The sequence below is a fragment of the Calonectris borealis genome, chromosome 2 (assembly GCF_964195595.1).
Source record: "Calonectris borealis chromosome 2, bCalBor7.hap1.2, whole genome shotgun sequence".
In the NCBI taxonomy this organism is placed as follows: Eukaryota; Metazoa; Chordata; class Aves; order Procellariiformes; family Procellariidae; genus Calonectris; species Calonectris borealis.
Genome location: NC_134313.1, coordinates 16,340,844 through 16,367,102, shown reverse-complemented (window position 1 = coordinate 16,367,102; position 26,259 = coordinate 16,340,844). Strand labels below are relative to the sequence as shown.

At 43.3% G+C, this 26,259-nt stretch overlaps 1 protein-coding gene across 1 annotated transcript; it reads left to right on the top strand.

Annotated features, from left to right (window-relative positions):
- Window positions 1-870: 870 nt before the first annotated feature.
- SLC30A8 (solute carrier family 30 member 8) lies at window positions 871-24,500 on the top strand. The gene is given in 9 exon segments (XM_075144571.1): window positions 871-950; window positions 9,301-9,505; window positions 15,524-15,662; window positions 19,539-19,692; window positions 20,214-20,403; window positions 20,808-20,820; window positions 20,823-20,912; window positions 23,221-23,355; window positions 24,355-24,500. Coding segments are annotated over 9 exon segments (1,152 nt in total).
- The last annotated feature ends 1,759 nt before the right edge of the window (window positions 24,501-26,259 follow it).

Genomic DNA, 26,259 nt, shown 5'->3' with positions numbered 1-26,259 from the left:
CAGTGCACGGGTAGGGATCTCAATCACAATCTGCTTCTGCCGAGAATATTGTAAAACACAGACAGCGCCTGTACAAAATTTCCCATTAGCGCCGAAGAGCGTGTCTGAGGCCAGGCTGTGAGAGAGGTGAGGCTGGAGGTCTTCTCCTCCCCTCCAGGGACCGCGGCTGTTGACAGAACTCACAAACTGGATAAAGCGGAAATAACAACCCACAATCCTTGCTGGTGAAATGAAGATTTCAATAACCTGTGCCGCAAATAGCAATAATAAGCAGTCTCTTCTGTTTTGAACCGTTAGGAGCAAACGTGCCAGGGGTAGAAATGTCTTTAGAGCAATCGCTTAGATTAAAGAGGCTTGCGCCGAGCCGGGGTGAGGGAGGTGTACTTTCCTCCCAAGCCGAGGAAGCAGAAAGGCAAACAGTGGTTTGACTGTTTCCAGGCAAATCGGGCTGTTTTAATCACTTTCTCCCTTTCACCGCGCCCGGGTGAGCGCCTGCGTGCACATCGGTGCGCGCACCGCTGCGCTTGGCCCTGAGCCAGTGAGTGGGAGAGCACGCACCCGCTGCGTGACCAAAGAGCGTGTCACAGCATCAAACATGGAGGGGAAAAAAGAAAAAAAAGAGAGGGAGGCCCAAAACCCCCAATCTGACACGCTCAGCAAGTTGTTTGGCATGTTAGTGACGCCACCAGCACTAGGAAAGCAGCTTTCTCTCGCAGTGGGTTTATTGAGAAGATTATTAAAACCTTTTCATTTAAAAACATTTGGCAGAGACTTCTGCATAAGTTAGGAGGACATTTTTGCCCACATCCACTTCCAGCAGAGAAAGGAGAGTTTAAGGGGGAAAAAAGCAAAACCCCACCGACTTTCCTGATGGCTGCCAAAAAGGGTCTTGAAAGAGCTTGCCTTGTGAGTGAGAGGGACACCAAGAAGTACTCCTTGGCCCTAGACAGGTAACACAGCTCTGTTTCCTTCACTGCCATTGCTTTGTCTTTGAGAGCATTACGAGATCACCGACCTGCTGACGGGCTGCTGAAGTCCAAGTACGGGGAGTTTCACAGTGCGTACAGGGAACATCTTTCACTACTTTCAAAATGTTTTGTTTGATTTTTTTCCTTTCCAAACTTTCACATTAAATGTTTGATGCATTTACTAGACAGCAGCCTGATGTGTCTGCATCTGTGATGGATTGAACCAATCTAATGTTGAAGCAAGTGTCTCCTGCTATGTATTTTATAAGCTTAGTAGATTTATTGTAGAATGCAAAACCTCATGGATTATGCTGCAATTTTAGGATGAATTATAATAGTGCTATTGACACTACGTTTGATTCAAGGCTCCTTCATGCTTGAATGTCTAAATAATCTATTTGGTGTGAAAGAAATGCGATGCTGTTAAGGACTTGATTCTGCAAAACTTTATTCATGTGGATAGCCTATCAGACTTGAAGCTGATGTACCTCTCGTGTGCCAGAGGTCCTGTGAGTAAATGCTTGTTTGAGTGAGGAAAGACCTTCTGAAAACATATGTTGTAACTTGGGTTAAAAAATGAGTACAAATGTCTATCACAAACTAGTTTTGCAGTTGAACTTGTTTTCATTCTTCCTCTTGACTCAGACCAGCAAGTATTTTTAAAAGAAAATAGCTGCTCAGTTACAGCTTAGCACCTCTTGACATTTCCATTATCTCATTGGTTTTCAGGTTATTTATTGCTTGGCTCTCTTAAAACGCATAGGACAGAAACTTGGCGTAAACACTGTCAGTTCAAATGGAAATCTGTCTCTCCATGTTCTTATATTGGGGTCACTGCCATCATATTTTAGTCATTTGAGTGTATGGGTTATTATTTAAATACTATTACATGGCTCCATAAATATACATGGCACTGTCCAAGATGACTTTTGCGGTAATATTTATATTTTAAAAAGATCCCATATGATTCTGCAATTCATTTTAGTTACTGATGAATCTCAGAGCTTTTCTGATAGCTTGCAATTTTGTGAGCACAGCTTCAGTGGCTGAGGTCCTTTGGCCCCTTGCCACCTCTGGACACAAGGACATCTCTGGATGAAGCCTTTACACAGTGCAGGAAGGGCTGCCTGAGACAGGGATAGCTGTTAGGCTGCCTCTTGAGGAAGCCCTCGGTTTCCCTGGATTATCAGGAACAGGGACTATCACCAGTGAGAAGAGGAGCAGGGTGCACATCAGGGGCAGTAACCCCCAGCAGCTGATCCTCCCACTGAAGAGCTGACTCACCTTCTGGAGGAGTTGATTTCTTTCTGATAATTATTTCTTAGTGTAGGATTGAAGTTAGTTGGGGCAAATCGCTGCAACAATTGCAGTTGTTGGGCTGATTGCTGCAGATATTTCCAACAGCCCCAGAGCTCGAGGGGCAGTCCCAGGAGGGCTCCATAGCAGAGGTCCTGAGATGGCTGAGTTATGGCCGTGGTAACACAGCTCCCCAGGAGGAGGAGGACTTGTCGCCCAGGTGTGTGGCTTTTGTGCTGCATCTCCTCTTGGCTTTTCTTGCCAGGTGAAGTCTGATTAACTGCATGACCTAATTACTCCATTCCAGCAATAACCAAAAACAGGGGCTGAGAGTTGGGGTCTCCCTCCTATTCGGAAGAGCTGGCAGCTCAGGGGGAGCCCTCACCCTGCTCCCCCTCGCAGCCCAGCGAGCCGGGGTGCCAGCCCACGGACCGGAGCCAGCCCGGGGGGCCGGAGCCAGTGTGGCGATGGGGATGCAGCCTGCTGGGCTCAGGCTTGCACAGAGCAGCTGCGTGCACAGCTTCAGGTGTCTTAAGCCGATCAGTAGCAATAAGCTCATCTTAGCCTTTGGTATAAATTACCACATTTTTCCGTTCCCTGTGTGTAGGCTTAATGAACAGCTCTAATGCTTTCAGCAGAATTTATTATGCACACAGATTGCCTATTTCTTTGCCATCCCCCAGCCTCTTTCTTTTTAATAAATGCCATTATTACAATACACAGGGAACAAAACTGTTTTTATCTTAACCGTATGAGTAGGAAGTCTGAATATAGGCCCCGTTCCCTGCACACAAGGCTGTGGGGGAGAGTGTTTTGTACATGCCAAGCCGGTCTGTAGTCACTAGCAGGTTTGGATGCATTGAGGTCTCCCATGCCAAATTTGAAATGCTTACAAGGGTGTGGGCTTTAACTGAGCTCTCTGAAAATCAGGTCAGCTGTAGGCTTGTGGGATAATTCAAGTTGGAAGGGACCTCAGGAGGTCTCTGGTCCAACCTACTCAAAGCGGGGTCAGCCGAGAGATCAAAGAAAGTTGCTCAGGGCTTTATTTGGTCTAGTCTTGAAAAAAATCCCTCAGGATGGAGACTGCATGACCTGTCTGGGAAATCTGCTCCAATACTGAATTACCCTCACAGTCAATTTTTTTTTCCTTATATTCAGTCTGAACCTCTCTTGTTTCAATTTATGACCATTGTCTTCATCCTTCCTCCATGCACAGCAATAAAGCTCCATCTTCTCAATAACCTCCTCAAAAATATTAGCAGGTTGCTGTTAGGTGCCCCTGAATCCACCTCTTCTCTAGGCTGGAAGTTCAGTTCCCTCAGGGTAAGTGCTCCAGCCCTCAACCATCCTGGTGGCCCTCTGCTGAACCTGTGCCAGTTTGTTGATCTTTCCTGTGCTGGGGACTCCAAAACTGGACACAATATTCTAGATGTGGTCTCAGAAGTCTGTCCCAGGTGCAAGACTTTGCATTCATCGTTGCCAAATTTAATAAGGCTCCTGTTGGCCCCTTCCTCCAGCCTGCCTATGGCAGCCTTGCCCTCCAATGTATCAGCTGCACCCTCGGCTTGGCATCATCTGCCAACTTGATCAGGGTGCACTTCACCTCCTCCTCCAGGTAATGGACAAAGACATTACACAGGACTGGTCCCAAGATAGGTCACCACTTCTCACCAGCCTCCAGGAAAGGTATGAACCATAGTCGTAACAGAGTCCGACGCTGAGTACTCAGAACCTCCTGCCCTATGCAAAAATGTTGTCTGTAAGACATATCAAGTGAGATTCATATCATCTCTCTTTGACTTAGATCTGAATTAGGTGTCTAAGATAGTTTTCTATGGTCTTTTTACAGTCAATAGTGGTGGTGGGAGAGGATAAATTCTTCAGATGATTAATCATTTGTTATGTTATTTTTTATTTATTATCAACTATCTAGTGATCTAGAAAACCATTCACCAAAGACTAGAGAATGTCTTGACCAAATTCCTGAAGTTTCCATGAACGAAGACAAGCTAGATGATTTTATTTCTTGCTGACAATAGATCAGTGTAATATTGACCAGAAATATTCAATATCTCATTTCATAAATCAGTGGATTTGCATCAGATTGTACCAACTACGCTATGAACTAGATTTTGGCTTGATCCAGCATGGATTTCTGGGTTTCTGATCATGTTCTTTATATGTCATTATAGTGGGATTTTGAATACCATCACACAAGTGAAACTCAAGGCTTCTAGTCTCAAAGTTTTTGTTATTATTTTGTATCTGAGATAAGAGACAAGAAAAAAAAAAGGGGGCAATGCTGAAAGCAGGAAAGGTGTAAAAACCCTGGGGCTTGTCTTCATGTGAAAGTTCTTACCAGAGGGCATTAACGTGATCTGTAGTGATTCCTATCTATCAGTGAAGCTTTAGGCTTGTAATTGATTCCTGTCTGCCAGACTCATACTGGTAGGCAAAAAGTTTGAAGTGTGCCTGGGAGATGATTCCTCCAGGTGGAGATTGATTTTCTATAACAAGCACATAGGGAATATTTTCTTCTTTTTCTGCCTTCTTGCAGGCGATAGGAAAACTCTTATGAATCAAAGAGTCCTCATCAAATAAAGTCTTTTCACCACTCCTGGTGCTTCACAGAAGTCAATGCTCAGGAAAACTTTAGGTGTCTTCTTGTGACTTCTGAATTCATAGCTAAAACTGTGGGCCCTGTGGTTATGTCTCCTTTGTACTGGCTTGCCATCTGGCCCCAGGAGCACACAGTATTTTAGGGGACTCAGCAAAACCCATTCCGTTGCTTTTGCCCTCATGTTAGGTGACATGAGGACCCTGTAGAAAGGACGGTGTCTGCCCTGTACTGGTCATACGCCATCTCCATTATGCCCACTTCAGTTACGCCCACTTCAGTTACGCCCACTTCGTCTCAGAAAGAAAGTAAGAACCGAGATAGTAAGAGGTATGAAACAGAAATTAAATAACTAGGACACCAGCTCAGGAAATGGATGGTTCAGGGGTATAACAATGATACATAAAATCGTGAATGATGTGATGAAGGTAAACACGGAATGGTCATTCATTATTTCTAACAGTACAAGAACTAATTAAAATATCAGGCAGACAGCTTAAGAGTAATAAAGGATGCATTATTTTTACACAAATCATAATTAAACCATGGAACTCAACACTTTCAAGTCAGTCAGGTTTGTGGAAGAAAGATCTGTAAAGGACTATTAGATACAAGCTCTGGTTCAGCCACCTCCCAGCCTCCAGATTTGTGCAACTGGGGAGCAGTACCACTCTGGACATGTTCCTTTCTGGTACTTTGTCCTAACCTATTCCCTCATGCTCATGATGGAGTTTGGATACTTGACTACGTGCACCTTTGGTCTAACTCCATGCAGCAATTGTTATACTGTTATGCAGAAGGAAATTTATTGACAATACGTTTATGCATACATGGCCAGGCCCTCAAAATGAGACTAAATAAAATAACCATAGGACAAATTCCCATCTACTAGATATCTAAATGTATGCAAATATATAAATATTTGCCTTTGTTTTGTGCCCACAATAAGGAAAAGGAGAATCTGGACAGCCAAGCTATAAGCAGGGTCTTAAATGACTTGGAAATACTCAAGATTTGTACATCAGTTGAAATCAGAGGGGTGCCAGCATAAGGGAGGTGACTATGGTTTTGATAAATTTTTCTCTGAAGGCAGTTTCATTACCCTTTCAGGCACCAAAAAATTACTATTTTCCCTTGTGAAGGAGATGATCTCCTGTGGGAAGTGCAATGATTCCACATTTTGCTTTTTTGACTGGGGATCTCATAATGGTCTAGGAGGACGGCAATTATTCCCATCAGCCTGCAGATCAAGGCACCCAACAGATCAAGTGAAAACAAACAAAAAGAAGTTGTAATCAAAAGCTCTTGCTAATGATTTGTGTGGAATCTGCATTATGTATTAATATTTTCTCCTTCTTCCCTTCTGGGCATGACTCAGTAGGAGCCTTTCTGTGACATTCCCCCAATTATCTTTTTCACAAAGGAAAGAGAATTTGAAATGGAGAAAAGATTATTTTTTAATCTGGGACTCTGCTTGCAGTGTGCTGGAGATCTGATGCTCAAAGGCTGCATCTTGCTCTAACACACTCAGAAGGGGTTTATGGTTTGACAGAGCTGATCTCTGCACCTTAAGCTTTTGATTCACACATTTATAAAACTGTCTCTTAGATTCTTTTAATTAGTGGCAGACTGCTCTTGGAAGAAGAAAATAATGGTTACGCACAGGAGCTGGCAGGAGTCTTCCTAACTCATGGGGCCAGATGCTGCTCTGCAAATTCAAAGGGAGCAGCAAATGCTCGCCACCTCTGACAACTGGGCCACTTTTATGTAGGTACCCTTTAGACAGAAAAATGTGACATTTGTGGGTTTACGCTGTCTCTGTTTGCTTTTGCGTTTGTTCAACGAGATCTGTGGACAGTGCCTTCTTACCCCTCAGTGGTACTCTGAGGTTTTGTTAGCTGATGGAGAGATTTGAAGATTAAAAATAGGAGGGGGTTCACAAAGCGACCTATTTTGTTAACAGCAAGGAAAGGATTTGGTGGCTCAGAAATCTGCAGGGGTAATTTTGGCATCCCTGCCCTGACAGGCGGTTGAGCTGATCATGACTCATGTCATTAAGATGATTTTAACGTTCAATGCCAGCTGATGAAAATTGAGTTAAAGGGAAATTAATTTTACATGCAAACCATAGAAAAGCATTGGAAGTTAACTCCAGAGAGGGATCACGAGAAAGAAAAACTTGCATGCCCTGATCTCCAGGGGACAGCGAGAGAACTACAGTATTTTATTCCGCCATCTGGAAGGAATCAATTTGTGGTACCTTCTGAGTCTAATTCATCAGGAAAATATTGTACATAAGTGACATAGTGCACATGAGGAGCCTGATGAATGTAAAACTAAAGGACTGAAGAAGGACTGGCTAGCGGGTACCCCAGCTGCCAGATGGGCAGCCCATTCCCCAGACGGTCCAGCTCCCATTTATTTGGTGTTGTGAGGAAAATAAAGAAAAACACTGACAAAAGGACTAAGAAAACTCACTATCTCCAGGCATCAGGCATTAAATCTGACCAATTGCTCTTTCACACAAGCTCCTCATGTACAGAGGGAACTGGTGAGCATACAGAGACCACATGCTAACCTGGCTGGGAAACAAGCTGACTCAGGGGAACATGTTGTATCCTTGGAACATCTCAATAATATTTACAAAATCAAATCCACGCTGATTATCTACAGTTGCAGGGCTTGACTGCCAAGGTGGGTCAGCTCTTCTCCTTTTGCCAGTACCTCTGCAGTGCTGATGAAGCCAATGAGGGGCCGAGGCATCCGCAGCTCTGCGGCTGCCTTTGCCTCTCGCCCACCGGTGGGGTGAGGGCTGCGGGGCACCTGGCACGACTTTGGACCCACTGAGCAGCTGCAGCCCCCTCAGGCTGCCCAAAAAGGCAGCTGGAAAAAGCTTATGACACCAGTGCAATTTTTTTCTTGACACCAACTGCTGCAGATTGGCAGCCGCTGGCGTGATTTCTTTCCAGCGAGATTTCAGGCATCTTGACACTTCCATATACAGTGCAGAAATGCTACTGAAAGTCACCAAGATCCAGGTACCTCCCCGAGCACAGGTCTCCTTCATGCAACTGAAGAAACAACTCTTCCTGGTCCCAAAGGAAAGTCCTTAGTCAGAATGAGGAAAAGAGGCTGTTATTACTGGGGGCAGCTAATCCCACGTCATGCCCCCAGAGCTAATTTCAGAATCAGAAACAGAAGTGGAGTTTGCTGCATTCCCAGACAGGCTTGCGAACTATGGCCCTGCACATACAGACCTCAAATAGCTGTAACACATGGTTGTATGGACGTAATGTACGTGCATCTGGGCAGAATTTGCCTTTTGATGCCACAGCGTGTTCCCAAAAGTCTCAGCACACGACCAGGGATGTTTTACCAATGGGGGTATCACATTAGGAGCAGCTGTGGCAACAAATGTTGTATCTGGAGAGACGTAATGGTTTTCAGTCGAGCCTCTCTGGGACAGGGTTCAGGGTTTTTTTTTTTGCCATTTGGGCTCTTCTCAGTTGAGAGATAAGGAGGACAGAAGGTCTTTGCTTACAAAACCACCCTGGGGCTTCCCCTGGGGGAGTCTCTGGGCTGCTCTAGTGAAAGCACCAGATATCATGGTCATCCAGGAGCTCGGGCAGCTGCACTGCAATGTGCTCGGCCCCGGCCTCTCTACCCCCATCCCATATTTCCTATGCAGGAGCCCTGAGAAGGACAGCACTGAGGTTTTGTGGCAGAGCAGATTTGGCTGGGAAATCACCTTGTGATGGAGCAATGCTCAAAGAGCCGCTTCTGCTGAACTTCTCACCTTTCTATGAAACCAGTAGCACAAAGGGGTCAGCATACTATGGAGAATTTATTTCTTTTATTTTTTAAGTGCCTTTGAATTTTCTATGCTCAGGCCCTGCTGGAAGATTGATAGTTTCTGTACATATGTGGAAATTTGAGATAAAATAGTTCTGCATGCAAAGAGAGGAGAGAAATATCTTTAGTCAATAATATTTGAGAAAAAGATTTTTTTTTTAATAGTCTTCCTGACAAAGCTGTTGGGAATAAAAAACTGAAATTTTCTGTAAAATTGTCTCCGTGCTATGCTGAATTTGGTTACTCTTTGCATGACCTTTTGAAAATCATACGGTGTGCATAAAATACACAGCCTAAGAAAATCACCCTGTGTTTCATAAACTGTTAAATAATGTAGGAGAGCCCAAAGAGCTGGGAAACACAGCCAGAGCAGTCACTGCATGTGCAGCTCCCTCCCGCAGAGCCCTGCTTGTGCAAGCAAACCTCTTCTATGACCTGCTCTGCTGTTCCCAATGCTGCTTTTATCCTTCGAAAGCATTAATTACATAGTTGCTGGGGCTGCAGGGCTAGACGCCCAAATAACCAGCGTTTTCCTTTTTTAACCTTCTGTTTCTTTCAATCCCGAAGGATGAGCCGGCATCAGAAGAATTTAAATGAAGAGAGGCAGCAGCAGGAAGCAGAAGATACTGAAGCCAATCCAGCGTATCACTGTCACGGCTACTCACAGGCCTATGAGAACAGAAAAAGGGAGCAGCATCAAGCCAGGAGGAAGCTCTGTGTAGCATCAGTAATTTGCATCTTCTTCATGATTGCTGAGATTACAGGGGAGTATGTTTGCTCAAAGAGAGCTCGGTTTGGTGCCCAGCACAGCCTTATTCATGCCCTTTTGCACCTCCTCTGAGTGCAGTGACCCATGATGCACAGATGCACCTGCGATTAAAAAAAATCTCTTTTCCCCCCAATCTTTAAAAGAATTGGGGGGGGCTTAAGTGAAATTATAAAAATATTTTCATATATTCATTTAAGGATTGCATCTGGGTAGGAATACAAGGATCAGTTAATGGTCTGAACTGTTCTCCCAGGTCCTTAAGATCAGTTAAAAGTGGCTAGCATGTCTTAGCATCATGTCACAAAAGGTTTCTAATAAATTGGGTTACATTTTTTGGAAAAGATTAAAAGATTTTACATGTTTATCCAGGCCAATGAGACCTCAGAACTGATGAAGGCTGCTAGCAGCAGGATCTGATATTAAATGCAACAGTCTTTACAAAATCCAGGGAAATCCAGGGCCAGATTCACCATCTGCTTTTCTTCTGTTAAGTCAATGTATTTATACCAGGGCACGTTTATCTTTTAAATTGGCCTGCTGGTGTGTCTCTGGATCAGTGGAAGATTATTCGCCTGTCTAATTAGCCTTCACTTCTGGACCCATCCTACAATATCCAATATAAATTTTTGGCTCACTCATAAAGCGTTAGCTTTTGTTTTGTCCCACCGATCTGCTCTCTGCATGGCTTCTGTGATATTTATACCCACTTGATAGTTCCTGGCTCTTTAATTTCCCCTTCTCCACGGTAAGGTGAGGTAAGGTAAGGCATGAGGAATCCCACAGGCTTTTGCCACATGAGCCCCAGGGGATGTAACAAAAATCAGCCAGGAAGGCCTCTGAAACATGTTTTCCCTGCTTCAGCATCTCTGGAGCCCCATGAAAATGAAATAGAAAGGCTTTGTCTTCCCCACAGGTGAGAAGTAGAGGCAACGAAAGAACCGCTGCATTTCTGCCTTCTCCCCGGGCTGCCAAACACAGCAGGGACTTCTCCAACTTCTCCCTCCCACGCGCTTCATCTGCGTGAAGCCCTGTTGTTTGTAGGTCACGTGCATTTCCCCATGAAAACCGGTGCATACCACTAATCTCCATGCAGTAATTTCCAGTGCCAGAAGTAACGCATTATTAAAAAAACCATATAAGTAGGCTTAAGTCTGGTGAATGCGGCAATACTAGAGGATAATTGGAAGGACAGATGATATGTTAACTAAATGTTTCATTTTGCTTAATGAATCATACAGCTTTTTTGCAGTGACAGCTTAAGTAACAGGCTTGAAGACCATTTTGCTTCAGACCATTAAACTTTGACAAACCAGTTATTAACTGCAGTTACAGACAGCAGTCTATGGAGGTTTTTGTAATTATGAACCATACATTTAATTTTTTTAATCGCTAGGCTAGACAGCCTGTGCCTGATGATTGAGCATTGAGTGACTGACAGTTTCTACTGCTTTGTGGTATACAAAGCTATAAACATCCATTGTGGGTAATAGTAAGTCATAAAGGCCACTTCTTGGAAGTATTGCTACAAAGCAATAAAAGCCTATGACTATTACACAGGCTTTACTCTTGAAAATAAAGTTCTGAAGGGCAAAGGGGTCCAGGAAGGCTGGACGTTCTTCAAGAAGGAAGTCTTAAAGGCGCAGGAGCGGGCTGTCCCCATGTGCCGCAAGAAGAACGGGTGGGGGAAACGACCGGGCCTGGCTGAACGGGGAGCTCTGGCTGGGACTCAGGAAAAAAAGGAGAGTTTATCACCTTTGGAAGAAGGGGCAGGCAACTCAGGAAGAGTACAGGGATCTCGTTAGGTCGTGCAGAGAGGAAATTGGAAAGGCAAAAGCCCAGCTAGAACGCAACCTGGCCACTGTCGTGAGAGACAACAAAAAATGTTTTTATAAGTATATTAATGACAAAAGGAGAGCCAAGGAGAATCTCCATCCTTTATTGGATGCGGGGGGGGGGGGACATTGTCACCAAGGACGAGGATAAGGCTGAGGTACTTAATGCCTTCTTTGCCTCAGTCTTTAATAGTCAGAGCAGTTATCCTCAGGGTACTCAGCCCCCTGAGCTGGAAGACAGGGACGGCGAGCAGGATAAACCCCCCATAATCCAAGAGGAAGCAGTTAATGACCTGCTACGCCACCTGGACACTCACAAGTCTATGGGGCCGGATGGGATCCACCCGAGGGTACTGAGGGAGCTGGTGGAGGAGCTTGCCAAGCCACTCTCCATCATTTACCAGCAGTCCTGGTTAACTGGGGAGGTCCCGGACGACTGGAGGCTTGCCAATGTGACGCCCACGTACAAGACGGGCCGGAAGGAGGATCCGGGGAACTACAGGCTGGTCAGCCTGACCGTGGTGCCGGGGAAGATTATGGAGCGGTTCGTTGTGAGGGCGCTCACGAGCCATGTCCGGGACAACCAGGGGATCAGGCCCAGCCAGCACGGGTTCATGGAAGGCAGGTCCTGCTTGACCAACTGATCTCCTTCTATGACCAGGTGACCCGCCTCGTGGATGAGGGAAAGGCTGTGGATGTGGTCTACCTGGACTTCAGTAAAGCCCTTGACACTGTCTCCCACAGCATTCTCCTAGAGAATCTGGCGGCTCACGGCCTAGACAGGAGCACTCTTCGCTGGGTAAAAAACTGGCTGGATGGCCGAGCCCAGAGAGTTGTGGTGAACGGAGTTAAATCCAGTTGGCGGCCGGTCACGAGCGGTGTTCCCCAGGGCTCGGTACTGGGGCCGGTCCTGTTCAATATCTTTATCAACGATCTGGATGAGGGGATCGAGTGCTCCCTCAGTCAGTTTGCAGATGACACCAAGCTGGGCGGGAGTGTTGATCTGCTCGAGGGTAGGAAGGCTCTGCAGAGGGACTGGACAGGCTGGATCGATGGGCCGAGGCCAACTGTATGAGGTTCAACAAGGCCAAGTGCCGGGTCCTGCACTCTGGCCACAACAACCCCAGGCAACGCTACAGGCTTGGGGAAGAGTGGCTGGAAAGCTGCCCAGAGGAAAAGGACCTGGGGGTGCTGGTTGACAGCCGGCTGAACATGAGCCAGCAGTGTGCCTAGGTGGCCAAGAAGGCCAACGGCATCCTGGCCTGTATCAGAACTAGTGTGGCCAGCAGGAGCAGGGAGGTGATCGTGCCCCTGTACTCGGCACTGGTGAGGCCGCACCTCGAATCCTGTGTTCAGTTTTGGGCCCCTCACTACAAGAAGGACATGGAGGTGCTGGAGCGTGTCCAGAGAAGGGCAACGAAGGTGGTGAAGGGTCTGGAGCACAAGTCTTATGAGGAGCGGCTGAGGGAACTGGGGTTGTTTAGTCTGGAGAAGAGGAGGCTGAGGGGAGACCTCATCGCGCTCTACAACTACCTAAAGGGAGGTTGTAGCGAGGTGGGGGTTGGTCTCTTCTGCCAAGTAACAAGCGATAGGACGAGAGGAAATGGCCTCAACTTGCGCCAAGGGAGGTTTAGATTGGACATTGGGAAAAATGTGTTTACTGAAAGGGTTATCAAGCCTTGGAACAGGCTGCCCAGGGAAATGGTTGAGTCACCATCTCTGGACATATTTAAAAGACATGTAGGTGAGGCGCTTAGGGACATGGTTTAGTGGTCATGGTGGTGTTGGGTTGATGGTTGGACTCGATGATCTTAGAGGTCTTTTCCAAGCTTGATGATTCTATGATTCTATGATTCTAAAGAACATGTTCTCCTTCCTTCTCCTCTTAAGGGCAAACAGCTTCTGTAGGCATTATTATGCTAAACAGAAGTAACAAAGCTGCATCGCTCTCAAAGAGGTTGAAAAGTTGTGCTTCTTTGAATCCCTAGATATTTCCCATGATATTTTGGTAAAACCATCTGTGCTGGCCCTTATTACTCTCCCAAAAGGGACACTGTTGGTTGAGCCTGATACACCAACTGTCTCCGAAAGACAATTATCTTCTGTTCTTCTAATGCAGATCCATCACAATCTCCATAGATTTGGAGATATCAGTCAAACCGATGACACCCTATGTACAGGGTGTATTGATATAAAAGTGCTTTCTAAGGATTTTTAGGGGCTAAGGACCAAAAGTGGGTTTCCATTTGGGCACTAGAAAGAGAGACAGACCCAGCATGTGTCATCATGCCAAAAAGGAATATAAAGACTTGACCAGGTTGCTAAGATAAGCAGACTGAGATCTCAGAAACTTTGAGGCATTAGTTATGCCAGCAATACATAAAATAATAAATTTTCAACATTTTTCAAAGATGGCAGGCTGGAAGCAAGCTTTTGTAATGCTGTCCCACAGAACATGAAAATACAGTATCTAAAATGCAATAGAGTTTTGCAGGCAGCTTGTGTTCTACATATTTGTTTGCTGAAAGATAGCTGATGCCCTGGTTGTTAACATCTGTGCACTGCCAGACAAGCCTGCTTCCCTCTGCTATGCAAAATTGCTTCCCACCTGGGAAACAACTACCCTGCAAACAGTGAAAGTCTAGGAGCTGTGTCATGACCAAAAAGTATACGTGCATTTACACCTGCTTATGTTCTGGGAAATCCCCATTCTGTTGAATTTTTCATTTTACTGCAAGGAATGAGATGCCCCTAAATTCTGCAGTTCATGCCTGCTCCCTTCTGGGCAGTAACTTTCAGGCAGCTGTAAATGGGATGTATAGGGAGGCAACAGAAAAAAATAATATATGCCCTATATGTGCAATATGCATTCTCCTGCGGTGACAAACCATTCAGTATTAGGTATTCTAACCTAAAATCTGCATATGGGAGGAAATTAAACAGACAGTCCATACTGCTGGCATGAAAACTTTCCATCTAAAAGGAAACAAAAAATGTGTCTACATGTCCCTTTGACTGGTATCTTGCCAAAGGTTTGAATGAGGCATTTTACGATGTTTTTCAGGATTCATTGATTCTTATATGGGTTGTGGTCAGGAGAAACAGGTGAGCCGAAATTAATTAAATAACTCAAGAAGAATGGAAATATATTGCTGAATGTAGAAACTAGATGTTTTGGCTCTATGATTTCACATTTCCATTTTTCTACACTTCCACTCAGATGGAAAGATTCCCCTGCTATAACAAGTTGGCAGGATAGCTTCCTGCCTGTGATCCTTGTCTTCTCCTGTAGCCACCAGGAGCTGGGGTAGTTTAGAGCAATCTTTTAGTTTCTTTGGATTTGCCTTTAGCCCTCAGACATGGTTAGAAGAATTTGGCAAAATAATATTTGGCTTACTGGGTAAAAGAAATGTGGTTTCAGATAGCCTAAAATGGCTTGGGTTTTGTTTGGGTTTTTTTTTTTCAGAATTCAGATGAAACCAAAACCCACCAAAGTAAAATGACATTCAGCCACATTTTTCCAGCTCTAGCAGCAAAATTAAATCATGCATTACAGATTCAAAATGATAGATTAGTCCTGCAAACAGAACATTTTTCTCTATGCCCTCACCAAAATAGTTGGTTGTTTATCACAGCTCTTCTACTGGGACCTTTCCTTTTACTCCTGTTTTAGTGTTGCCTGTGACAAATAAAAAGTTGGGCATCCACCCAATCAAAACTCAGGAAGAACATGCATATTTTCCTATAACAAATAGGAAATTAATCCTATAAGCTAAGAGTCTGAGTATTTGTACATACATAAAAATATTAGCGATCTGTGAAGACATAGTGGGAGGATACTGGAAATGTGATCCCTAATACTGCTTTTCACCAAGAAATCTGATATTAAAATAGTGACAGTGAAACAGTCCAATAGTAGTATAAGCACAGCACTAATGTATCACAACACTTATTGTCCTTAGGACTCTCTCTCTCTCAGACAAAGAAATTTAGCTTATTTCTTTCTATTAATGCATACCTTTCACTGCATGAACGAGGTACAAATGAAACTAATATTGAAGAGTTTTGAGTCGTGTGTATGATCACTGAAAACTGAATGTTCCCTTTGATTCACAGCAAAGCAGGTCTGGTCAACTCAAACTTCTGACCAGAGCCATGATACGGACATGTGTTTAACACAGGTGGGCAGATCGCCGGGAGTCTGGCGGTGATCACTGACGCGGCACACATCCTGGTGGACCTGACAAGCTTCCTGATCAGCCTCTTCTCACTGTGGCTTGCCTCCAAACCTCCCACCAAGCAGCTAACTTTTGGGTGGCATCGAGCAGGTAGCAAACATGTCACAGTTTCATGTGGAATGGGAAAGGGAAGACATCATAGCCAGGGACGGGAGAACGTGCCAACGTCCAACATACATAGTCTGCAGATATTTAGAGATAGTGCACTAATGTGCTCAAAGCCCCCAGGACACATGACAAACAGAGCAAGCCAGTGAGCTTCAAAGAAGTAAAAAGCACAGTCATCTCTTATCTACAAATGTGTCTTTCAGTTCATTATCGAATATAGTTTTGGGCTGGTGCTAGCTTTGGCTGAGATGACAGCAGCTTCCCTCAGTGACTTGAGTGTGAGGAGGACTGAGTCCTCAATCTACTGTGAAATATAAGTTTTTATAAAAGCAGCAATACCCATAAAAATGAGGGTCTACCTCATTTATAGAATGATAAAGCGAATCATTAAATTATTTTTAAAAGACAACAATGTTGTATTTGTAGAAAAGTGAGATCCTTTAACATTTACCATTTTCTAAATCCTCTCCTTGCATATCTCTTTATCACTGCTGGGTTTTATAAGATGGAAGCACTGGTAGGTTTTGAAAGTTCTCTGTCCTCAACCAAAATCAATATATTTACAGATGACACCTAATACCAAAAGCCTTATGATCAAACACAAGTGCTTTTACAAAAGACAAGACATGAACAAAATATTAACTATGAGAAAAATTTTCTGGGGTTATGATTCTGTTCATGATTTAGACACCTAAATATCAATGTCTACACGTAAGTGAGCACATATAAGCACAGGGTCCAAGTTTCTGATACGTTCAACAGAAATCTAGGCTCCGTTCAGCTGTCTAAACACAGAGGTCTAGTGCTACATCCCTAGGGCGTCTGAGACTTATGCATGGGAATGGCAGCTGTGGCACAAGGCCCACAGGAGACTGCACAGGATGCCAAGCACAAGACCAGGGCATCTCAAATGCCAGCAGTCACTCATAGTTAAGAATCTAGGAAGTGTTCCTAGTCAGTCAATGGAGCAGGGAGATGTGTGAATCACAATTAATTTGATGTCCATTGTCCACAATGGGAGTTTAGACATCTAACTCACACCTACATGTAGACATTTTAATTTAGTTGCCTTGTTCTGGAAATGAATCCCACGCTGGGTGTCTTAGGGCTCAAGTTATTTGCTCATATGTAAGGGATTGGTGCTATTTGAAATGTCCTAATGTGTTCCACAAAGTCTCCAGCTGCCACTGTAGAAGGCTATGGGTCATCTATACATCTTGTGTCAAGTCATACATGGAGGTGTCAGCGTATCTCAAATGGCTCTAGACACCTATGCACCTGAACTGAGGACTCAGACGATAAATGCTCCAAGGATGTTCAATATGAAGGTCCAGAAGCAGCTTCTGGCTCAGGACGTCTGCAGGCCAAGGTTGCCTGGAGCTGCAGAATGTACCAGACAAGACACACGCCATACTTATCCTGTCTTTATGTTGCTCCCTAAGTATATTCTACCAGCTCTGCTGGAAACAGGCTGCTGGATGAGGAGGAGGTTTAGTATGACTGAAGCGTGGCTGGCATTATGTTGCCAAGACACAGTTGAATTTTGCAGCCTTAGCAAACTACTACTTACCATCAGTTGATCCATAATTACTTTTTGTGTTTATGCTCTCTTAGCCAGGGAATAAAGGAAAGTGAAAGAGAGGCTTCTCTCTTGCTGACGAGATGGTAGGCAGGTTCAGCCACCTCATGTAACTTCACCCTCAGTCTGTGTTAGACTTTTTAGTTTTTTGTCATTGCAATGCAGAACTTCAAAACCAATCTTTTATTGCCTTTTTATCCTGGTAGCAAAGAGAGCCCTGCATCGAATGTCAGTGGCTATTTAATTGCATTCCATGATAATTATCCTGTTTCTTGCTTATTTTCCCAGCTGTATTTCCAGTTTAATATGCAGGTGGGTGCCTTAATAGAGTAGCTGAGGGCAGTCAGGTGGGTGGCAGAGTCACTCTGTGCTGACTACCAAAGTCTTGCAGCTGCAGCCCTCCATGACACTGGAAGCTATTTTTTCACTGCTTTTCTCAGAGTGATAGATAGGGTTTGTCATGCAAAGACTGTGTGTGACAGGGCTGGAGTTTAGCAGGAGCCATCTGAATGCCTCCTGTTTCCTAAGCCAGAAGTAGAATCAGTCAAGACAGCAGTTCAACACAATCCTTTGGGTGTGCAGCTACTTTCAGCATCATGGTTAGAAGCGTAATATTGAAGGAGACTGATAGTATGAGCCAGACCTACTTCCAGGTAGGAGGAGAGCTCTCTTCAGCCTCAATTTCTTTATGTCTGGTATGATTCAGAGTTTCCCAAACAATCCTATACTATTACTTGCTGTGCTCTGTTAGTACTAATAGTTCTGAAGAAATGTAACTGAGAACATCTTGAGTAAAACATTTAGTGCTTCTGAACTGGTCTGTAAGCTTAGCTAGGCTTTTGCTAAGATACTACATTGAAAAGTAATGTAGGTAAAGATGACCTCTGGCATTTTCAGCTGTGGAGTATATGCACACACGCGCACAGACATTCATGTAGGTGTTTGCAAAAGCTGTTGGCTCCTTTCATGGCAATGATAGCATAGCCATCAACACCTTCAGCTGGGCCACGTTTGCAGGGTTTCAACCTGTAACTTGCAGAAAATGTAAACACCGGGTTTATCAGAAAATATAAACATCATGCTTTATGTTAGGTTCTCTCTATCTACTTTTAAGCAAAACTAGATTTCCCTGTCAGTGCACTTTCATTTGTTATTTGTCAGTTTTAGACAAAATGGTTATTTTGATAAGCATTTGGAATCTGGACTGCTGCAAAATGTGTGACCCTCATATAAATATATTCAAAATCATAAGCTGGGTTTCAGCTGACAGTGGAGGTCTGTGCAAGTGCTTTGCTCTTTCTGGCTACCTACTGCCTTTCACTTTACTGTGAGCTTTCATTTTCCTTGGTATTGTCTCAGTTGTGCTCATAAAGTGCCACATTTACCCATTCAAGTCACATGGCAATTACTAGTCCCACATCCTATTAAAAACATGGTGCATGTTCATACGAACGTCCCCAGACCTCGCCTATGGCAGTGCAATAAAAGGTGGCCTTGGGGACTGGATTTATTTGAGCCCAACTCAGAGCCAATAGAGACGAAATTAAATTTTGCTGCCCCAGGGAAAAAATAACTTCTTTTGTCCTCATCACCGCTGGTGGCACAAAAATGATTTTGTGGCATTGGCAGGATGAGTCCCAGGAGAGGGGAAGGAGAGGCTTTGCTGGCAGGACCTCGTCAGGGGCTGTCACTGCCTTTCTGAAGCGTGGAAAGACAAGAGGTGTGCAGAAAGAAGAGAGGCTATTGGAGGGGGATCATGTCTGCCAGTGGGTATGGGTGAACCGTGCCTCTCTCCTTCCCTCCAACCTCTGCTCCCGTGACCAAGATAATCTTGTTGGGGGAGGAGGGCTGGTTCCTGGGGCCTTCAAACCATACCGGCAGGGCCAGGCAACTATGTAAGGTGTAAAAGAATTGCTCTTTTATCCTTACTTACCTTTACAACTCCCTTTGCTCCTCCCCAAACTCCCCAAATGATCTTTTTCACCTCTCCAACTTCTCCAAATGCTGCATGAACTCAACACTGGAATGGGCACAAAGGTAGGAGCGGGTAGAACAGGGTTAGGCCACCACATGCACAGGGCTGCCCTGGGCAGCCACTGGATTTGCTGTGACCAGAAAGGAGTTTGGCCCATTCTTTGTGAGCATCAAGGCTGCCAATACACAAGACGTAACTCTGCTGGCTGTAAAGCTCACAAACCTGGAACCATTACCAGCAATCCCTTAAAATTTCACGTGTTCTGTTTTGACTCCTGTTAAAATCAGGTTTTTTTAATTCCTAGAAATTCTGGGAGCTTTGATGTCTATGATAATTATTTGGATGGTGACTGGTGTGTTGACATATTTGGCAAGCATGAGGCTGCTACACCCTGGTTATGATATTGATGCTACAGTGATGCTCATTACCTCTGCTTGTGCCGTGCTCGCCAACATCCTGTAAGTTACTTTGTTTTCCTCTCCATATAACTTTTGAACCTTGAACCTGCTGCTGTATTTCAATAAAATACAATAGAGAGTTATTAGCCTCAAAAATATTAAGTGTTTATGAGTTTCATGAGTGTATGGAAAGGGGTAGAGAAGAGAGATCCTGCTTCTCATTGAAGGCTGCAGTTGTTCTCCTCCTTTCTGTTAGCTGCCACACTGGGAAGGGAAATTATAAATGCACAAACTCCAGGAAAAGATTAATCTCCATCTCACTTTTTATTAGATGTCAGAACATTCAAGAACTCTATAGAAAATGAGGCCTCATTAATTCCCCTGTTCACAGACTTTCTTGTTTGTATAAAAAACACTGAATCACCTAGGAATTATCTGTTTAGCCACTCTGTATTTTTACCCAATGTGTCTGATTTTACTGTTCAGCGTTCAGAAGTTAGAGGATTGATGACGTGTGTGACATCACTGCTTTCAGAGATGCAACAACCCCACTGATACTTGCAGCTTTACGTCTCTTGCAGACTAAGCCTGATTCTGCACCAGACCGGCCACGGGCACAGCCATGGGGCACAAGCCAGGGAACACGTGTCGGCCCCTCCGGGAAAGGCAGCTCTGAGCAATGCCAGTCTGCGGGCAGCCTTTGTGCACACCATCGGAGATCTATTCCAGAGTATTAGTGTGCTAATTAGCGCACTTATCATCTTCTTTAAGGTTAGTTTTATTAGTTCACTTGCCTTCCTTGCAATTAAGGATAACAGTTATTTTCATAGCATTGTGACACTAGGTACTATGTAAATATTTTCTCTGTCTTAATGATACACATTGTAATTTAGTCAAAGACAATTATACGTATTCTTGGGAATTGAAATGACTGTTGAGAGTGTAATGCTTGCTTCTTGGTGTTTCAACTGCAAGGAGGATACTTCGGTGTCTCTCCCTTTCTTCGCCTGTAGTGCCTTCCTTCCCTGTGCTGAGGCTCCCTAACTGGCAAAGGAGGTCAGCGCTCATTCTGTACTAGATGAATGGTATATATTATTCTTTGAGATTAACTAATTAAAAATGGCAATAACCAACAATAATGAAATTAACAGAGTGATGTGTTCATATTTTTCTAGCCAGAATACAAAATACTGACCCAATCTGCACATTTGTGTTTTCCATCTTTGTTTTGGCAACCACCATCACCATTTTAAGGGATATTTTGATTGTGTTAATGGAAGGTAGGACCTGATTCCAGAATCAATACAGTTATATTTTGAGTTTTTTTCTCTCTCTTTCTCCATAACACTTATACTTGCTGACGAAAGTATAATAGCACACTTCTGTATCAGTTTCCAATATTCTCATAATTCTGATCTTACTTTAAACCTAATTACAATTTTAATCAAAACTGTTTTCTACCATTGCACTAGAAGATTTATACATATGCCAGTTTTTGTAAAAATCTGTGTACTGGTGTTTTGCTAATGAACTCCCAATGTGTTCCTAAAACTGAGTTGCTTTTGTTTGTCGTATGTGTAACATTGCTTTTTATCACCCCTTTGGCATATGAGATGTCTACTCACCTTGTTCGTTGTGTAATTCCTTTACCCATGTGAAATACAAGTCTGTCTTTGCCAAAAAAAAAACCCAAAGAAAAGAAAAAGACTGTGCTTTGAACTGTGTCTGTGAAATAGGCTGAATGCAAGAGGCAGAAGTTTAAAAGATTTTTAGTTACGCCAGTCCAGAAAAGCAAGCCGATGGAGCTTTCCAGTCGCATTCAGGTGCAAGGGAATAGACAAATCTCAGCATATCGGCAGGAGGAAGAACTAGGCTTAGCAATATTTAATCCTGTCAGCTATGAGCCTGAACATTCGATTTGCAAGGCCAAATGACTTGAGCAGTCAGAGATGCATGTTTTTGCCTTCCTTACACTGAATAATATAATGAAACCTCTTCCTCTGCTATGAAGACATAAGGATTAAAGGGAAAAGTAGCTCTAACAGTGTAGGTTTTGAATGGATATGAGTTATTCAGTGTGACTACCTGCATGGCTATTTACTTCTCTCTTTCACTTTGCACCTACTTCTGTTTCAAGAAAGAAAATCTCCAATATTGTTTTACAGTAAAGCTTCATTCTGGGGTTGGTTTGCTTTCAGTGATTGTGAGATAGAGATATGTTTGTGTAGAAGTGTACCTAGACAGAGTGCAGCAACCGGCTGTATCTTGGCTGCCAAAAAATCAGAAGATCTCTTGATTACTGAAAAAAAACCAAACTACCAGGAAGACCTGGCAGCCCCTGACACTCAGGGGTCTCTTTCTCACAGCAGTGATTCCCAGCTTCCCTAAGCAGTGCTGACATGCCAAAATTGGCAATGCTCCGTTCCCCTCTGCAGCAAGCCCTTTTACTTCTCCTTCTGGGGAGGTCACTGAAGCCAGCCTCCTACCTCCTAAGCAGCATATTCTGCCCAGAATTTTCTAAAGAGAAATTGGATGTTGGAGCTGGTATTGGAGGTGGTTCTTAGCCCATGCATCCAGTCTGTCCCAGGGTGTCAGCTCCACAGCCCCTATGACTGACTGTGTCATGCAGACACTGACTGTCCATGGTTTTCTCCAAAGAGCACGTGCATGTCAGCATTGTATTCCACTAAGTCAGTACTCCATATAGCATATCATTCTTGTAATAAATGGCTAGGACAAAGCATACAACACTGAGGTCATTAATGATTACAAATAATTATCAGTTATGGTATGAAAGACAAAATCAACCCATACTGTGCTTATCATTATTATATTCCATAACTGGTGGCATTAAAAATATTTTTCAGTTTACTGATCCAAGTGAAGCATGATGAGCATAGCTGTTCACGTGGGCATAGAGGTGCATTCCCAAACTCCTAGGTCTCACTTCAGGGAAGATCTGTAGTTAAATGCCTTAGTCAAATTTGGATTTAGATTAAACTCTGAATTTCATGTTGCAACTCACCCTATCACAATTGTCCTCACTCTGCATGAGGGTCATCACCATCATCATCTTTTGTAAGAAGGCTCATCTAGAAAACAATCCCTGATCTGCTCAATAACTAGACCTGGGATCTAATCTCATCTAAGATTCCTGAGTCAAACCATGTTAATCTTTATGTTTGTCTTTCCCTCTCTGCTAAACAGATGCTTCTCTATTGTGTAAATGTATTGAGGACAGAATCCCTCAGAAGTGCTCAGGTGGTGCCATAAAATCTGCACTCACAAAAAATGATGGTGCAAAACTAGGACATGATCTGGCTAAACAGCTCACTTCCCTATGTAAACTGGACCCTCAGAATATCTCCTAAGACATGCATGACTCTCATTCTTCCATGAAGAAGTATAAAACAAAGGATAGGATTAAATTTCACAGTGAACTCTGAAGTAGACAGGCTTTCCAAAGCATTGAATATTTTTATAAAAATTATACATCTAACAATAAAGGTTCATGATGCATTTTCCTCTAATGATCATCATTCTTATCTCTTCAAAATATTTTTTTCTCCACTAATTTTTCCTTTTAAGGAACATCAAAAGGATTTGTTTATGATGCAGTGAAAGCAAGAATTTTAGCAGTTGAGAAAGTGGAGTCTGTTCACAACCTTCATCTTTGGTCTCTGACAATGAATCAAACTATTCTATCTGCTCATGTTGCCACAGGTCAGTATATTTCTGTAAACAGGGAGTAAGTATTCAGCTGCTGCCTAGTAAAATCAGTCTCTCCTGATTGGGATACAACTGACTCTGTATCTGTTGCTTGTTAAAAGAAATGCCATCATTTTGTGGGAAAAATAACAACAATAACAACAAAAAGCTCTCAAATCCTCCTCCCAGAAATCTTGCCGAGACAACAGGGACCTTTACCAAAACTTGAAAACTGCAGAGGTTGTGGAGCAAGGAAGTAAACTACAAGATATTTTAAATAAATTAGAAGAATTAGACCCAGGCTGGATTTTTCTCACAGTATCAAATAGATTTTGGAGTGGATTCATCAAACTTGAAAACTGTTGATCCCTATAAAAAAACACTAACAGGGCAAATCTGCATTCCTGATGCATCTCTAGCTGTAAAACAATCTTTAAAACATAGCTTGGAGCATAGAGCTAACTCCAGGGGAACAGTTCATCTTTAAAATTACTTTTTAAAAATGTAGTCCTTACCCCTTATGACAAATTGTCCATTACCCAGATCAATTTGCTTGTTTATCTGTTTGCTTTGTACATGTTACGGTTTATTTAAGAAAAAAATTCCACGTGTTTGGCCAAAAATGGGTTCAGAGGCGAAGTCTTCCATGGAGCCCCACTTCCCAAAAAGAATGGGTCTATCAGCCACCCGAATCACTTGGCACTGTTGCTACTGCCTGATGGATGAACTAATCTTTATTAAGCATTCCTGCGTTCCTCCAGCCTTCTGCCAAACTGAATTTCTTTGGTGATTACTCTTAGCTCAGCTCTTGCCAAAATTGCATATTCTGACCACATTTGAATGAACAAATTTTTGCTGACATGCAGCTTCCTGAAAGGAGGATAAAAAGGACAAGAAACACTTCTCAAAACAAACTTCTTGTTAGAAGTTTGTGAATAGTTTCTGTCAGTAAACACTTTTCTTTAAAGTATTATATTATATGCATTTTGATTATTTTCTGCTTGCTATCTACAGCAGACACAGCGGACAGCCAGAAGATTTTGAGAGATATTACTCAAGCCCTGTTTGAGCACTACAGCTTCCACTCCATCACCATTCAGATTGAATTGGGAGAGGATCAGAAACGCGACTGCGTCTTCTGTCAAGAGCCCAGGGATTAAAGGGAGCAGTATGCTATGCAAAATAATGATCACCCCTCTTACAGGTCAATGGAGACTATATGTGCTGGTTGTATGTTATTGATTAACAACAAATGATAATTAACTGAACTAAAAAGCCCTGCCACTGTGAGCGGTGCATGGACCTTTATTTGTTGGTACTATCTACCAGGAGAGAACACATATTAGGACCATCCACCAGCTAGATTGCCTGTCCATCAGCAGTTACTCTCAATTACAAGAGAAAGTAGCCAAATTATTCTTGACTAGAGCAACAGATTGGCACCAAAGCAACATTTAAGAGTGCCTGTTTGTAATCACAGGTAACAAAAACTAATCAGTCTTCAAATTACCAGCAGACCAATTATCACAAAATGTAATGAAATGTAAGTTTGGTGTTAGCAAAGCTCAATGCTTACTCAGGATAAAAAAGAAAATTTAAATTAGCACAAGGGATGAAGAGGTCTGGGAAAGAAAGAGATGGTGGCATGTGCTTTCCCTGCCTTTTGGCAGACATTCCTCCTCCTGCATATTAAAGGAAGTATCAGATGTGCACCATATTCTGCAGCGTGGATCACAAGAGGATTCGCTCCATTCACATTTGGCAAACAGCTCTTTGTTTTTTAGCTAGCCCTATCTATTTTTCAAGTAGCCCTCAGCCAAACTCTTTTCTGCCAGACATGGGCAGTGTTCTCTACTATCAAGACAACCCATAACTCGTATCGCATTGCATCATAATAAGTTGTGATGGAACATTTGTAGTGGATTTTTAGGTGTCCATGTCACAGGGTACCACTGGGTCGTGACAATAAAATAGACCAGGTGCTCCTGGAAAAGGAAAAAATAATTAGAACAAGGAAAGACTGTGAGCCATTGTGAACATCACGTCTAGTGTCCTTCATAGTATAGCCTGTGGGGTCTTACCCAGTAATGCTACATCCCTGAAGTTATATAATGAAAAAATCCCTTTGGCATATCACACAGCATTCCCACTGTACAGGGAAGGGACATGCCTCTCCTTCAGGCAGCTACTTCCCAGATTCCTTAACAGGATGTGTTAAATCTTCCTCTTCTGCATACCTGGCAATGGTTACTGCGGAACTGGGAACAAAGAGTCAGGTCTTGCTGCAGTGCCTCTATTTTTGTCCAATCAACTGAATTGAACTCTCACCTGTTAGCAAAAACAAGCGTTGCACTTCAAAATGCATGCTCGACCGCTTCTTCACAAAACAACTTCAGTTCTGCCCTTGGCCATAATAGTGCAGCTTCACTGTCCATGCAGAACTAGATGTAATATTTGCCCACTCCACAATCCTCACTCCCACAGCTGTAGGGCTCATTTTATTAACAGGCTTGTTAGAACAGAATGAAGTATGCAATACCGAGTGGTACTGAGATTCTAGGCTGACAGCTGGAAAGAGCATTGTGTTATTAAGGTGTAAAGAGGCCTTGCTTTTTAGGGAATTCAGTTTTATTTGCAGTAGGTTCACAGTAGTTTTCTACTTTATCATCCTAAAGGGATTAGAATTTATTATTAGGGGCTTTTGGCTATGGATAATACCTAAATATGTGATGATAGATTGCTGTATTAAGATGGCATTTGTTACCTGGTAGGGGAAATATGAAATTATTCTGCTTTGTGGAGGCATCCCAGAAGATCTTAGTCAGGTAAATCTCCCACGGAAATCAGATAAGGTTTCAGATAAACACAACGCCCACCAAGAATTTCCTGAGTATCTCATTATTTACTGGCTTAAAAGAA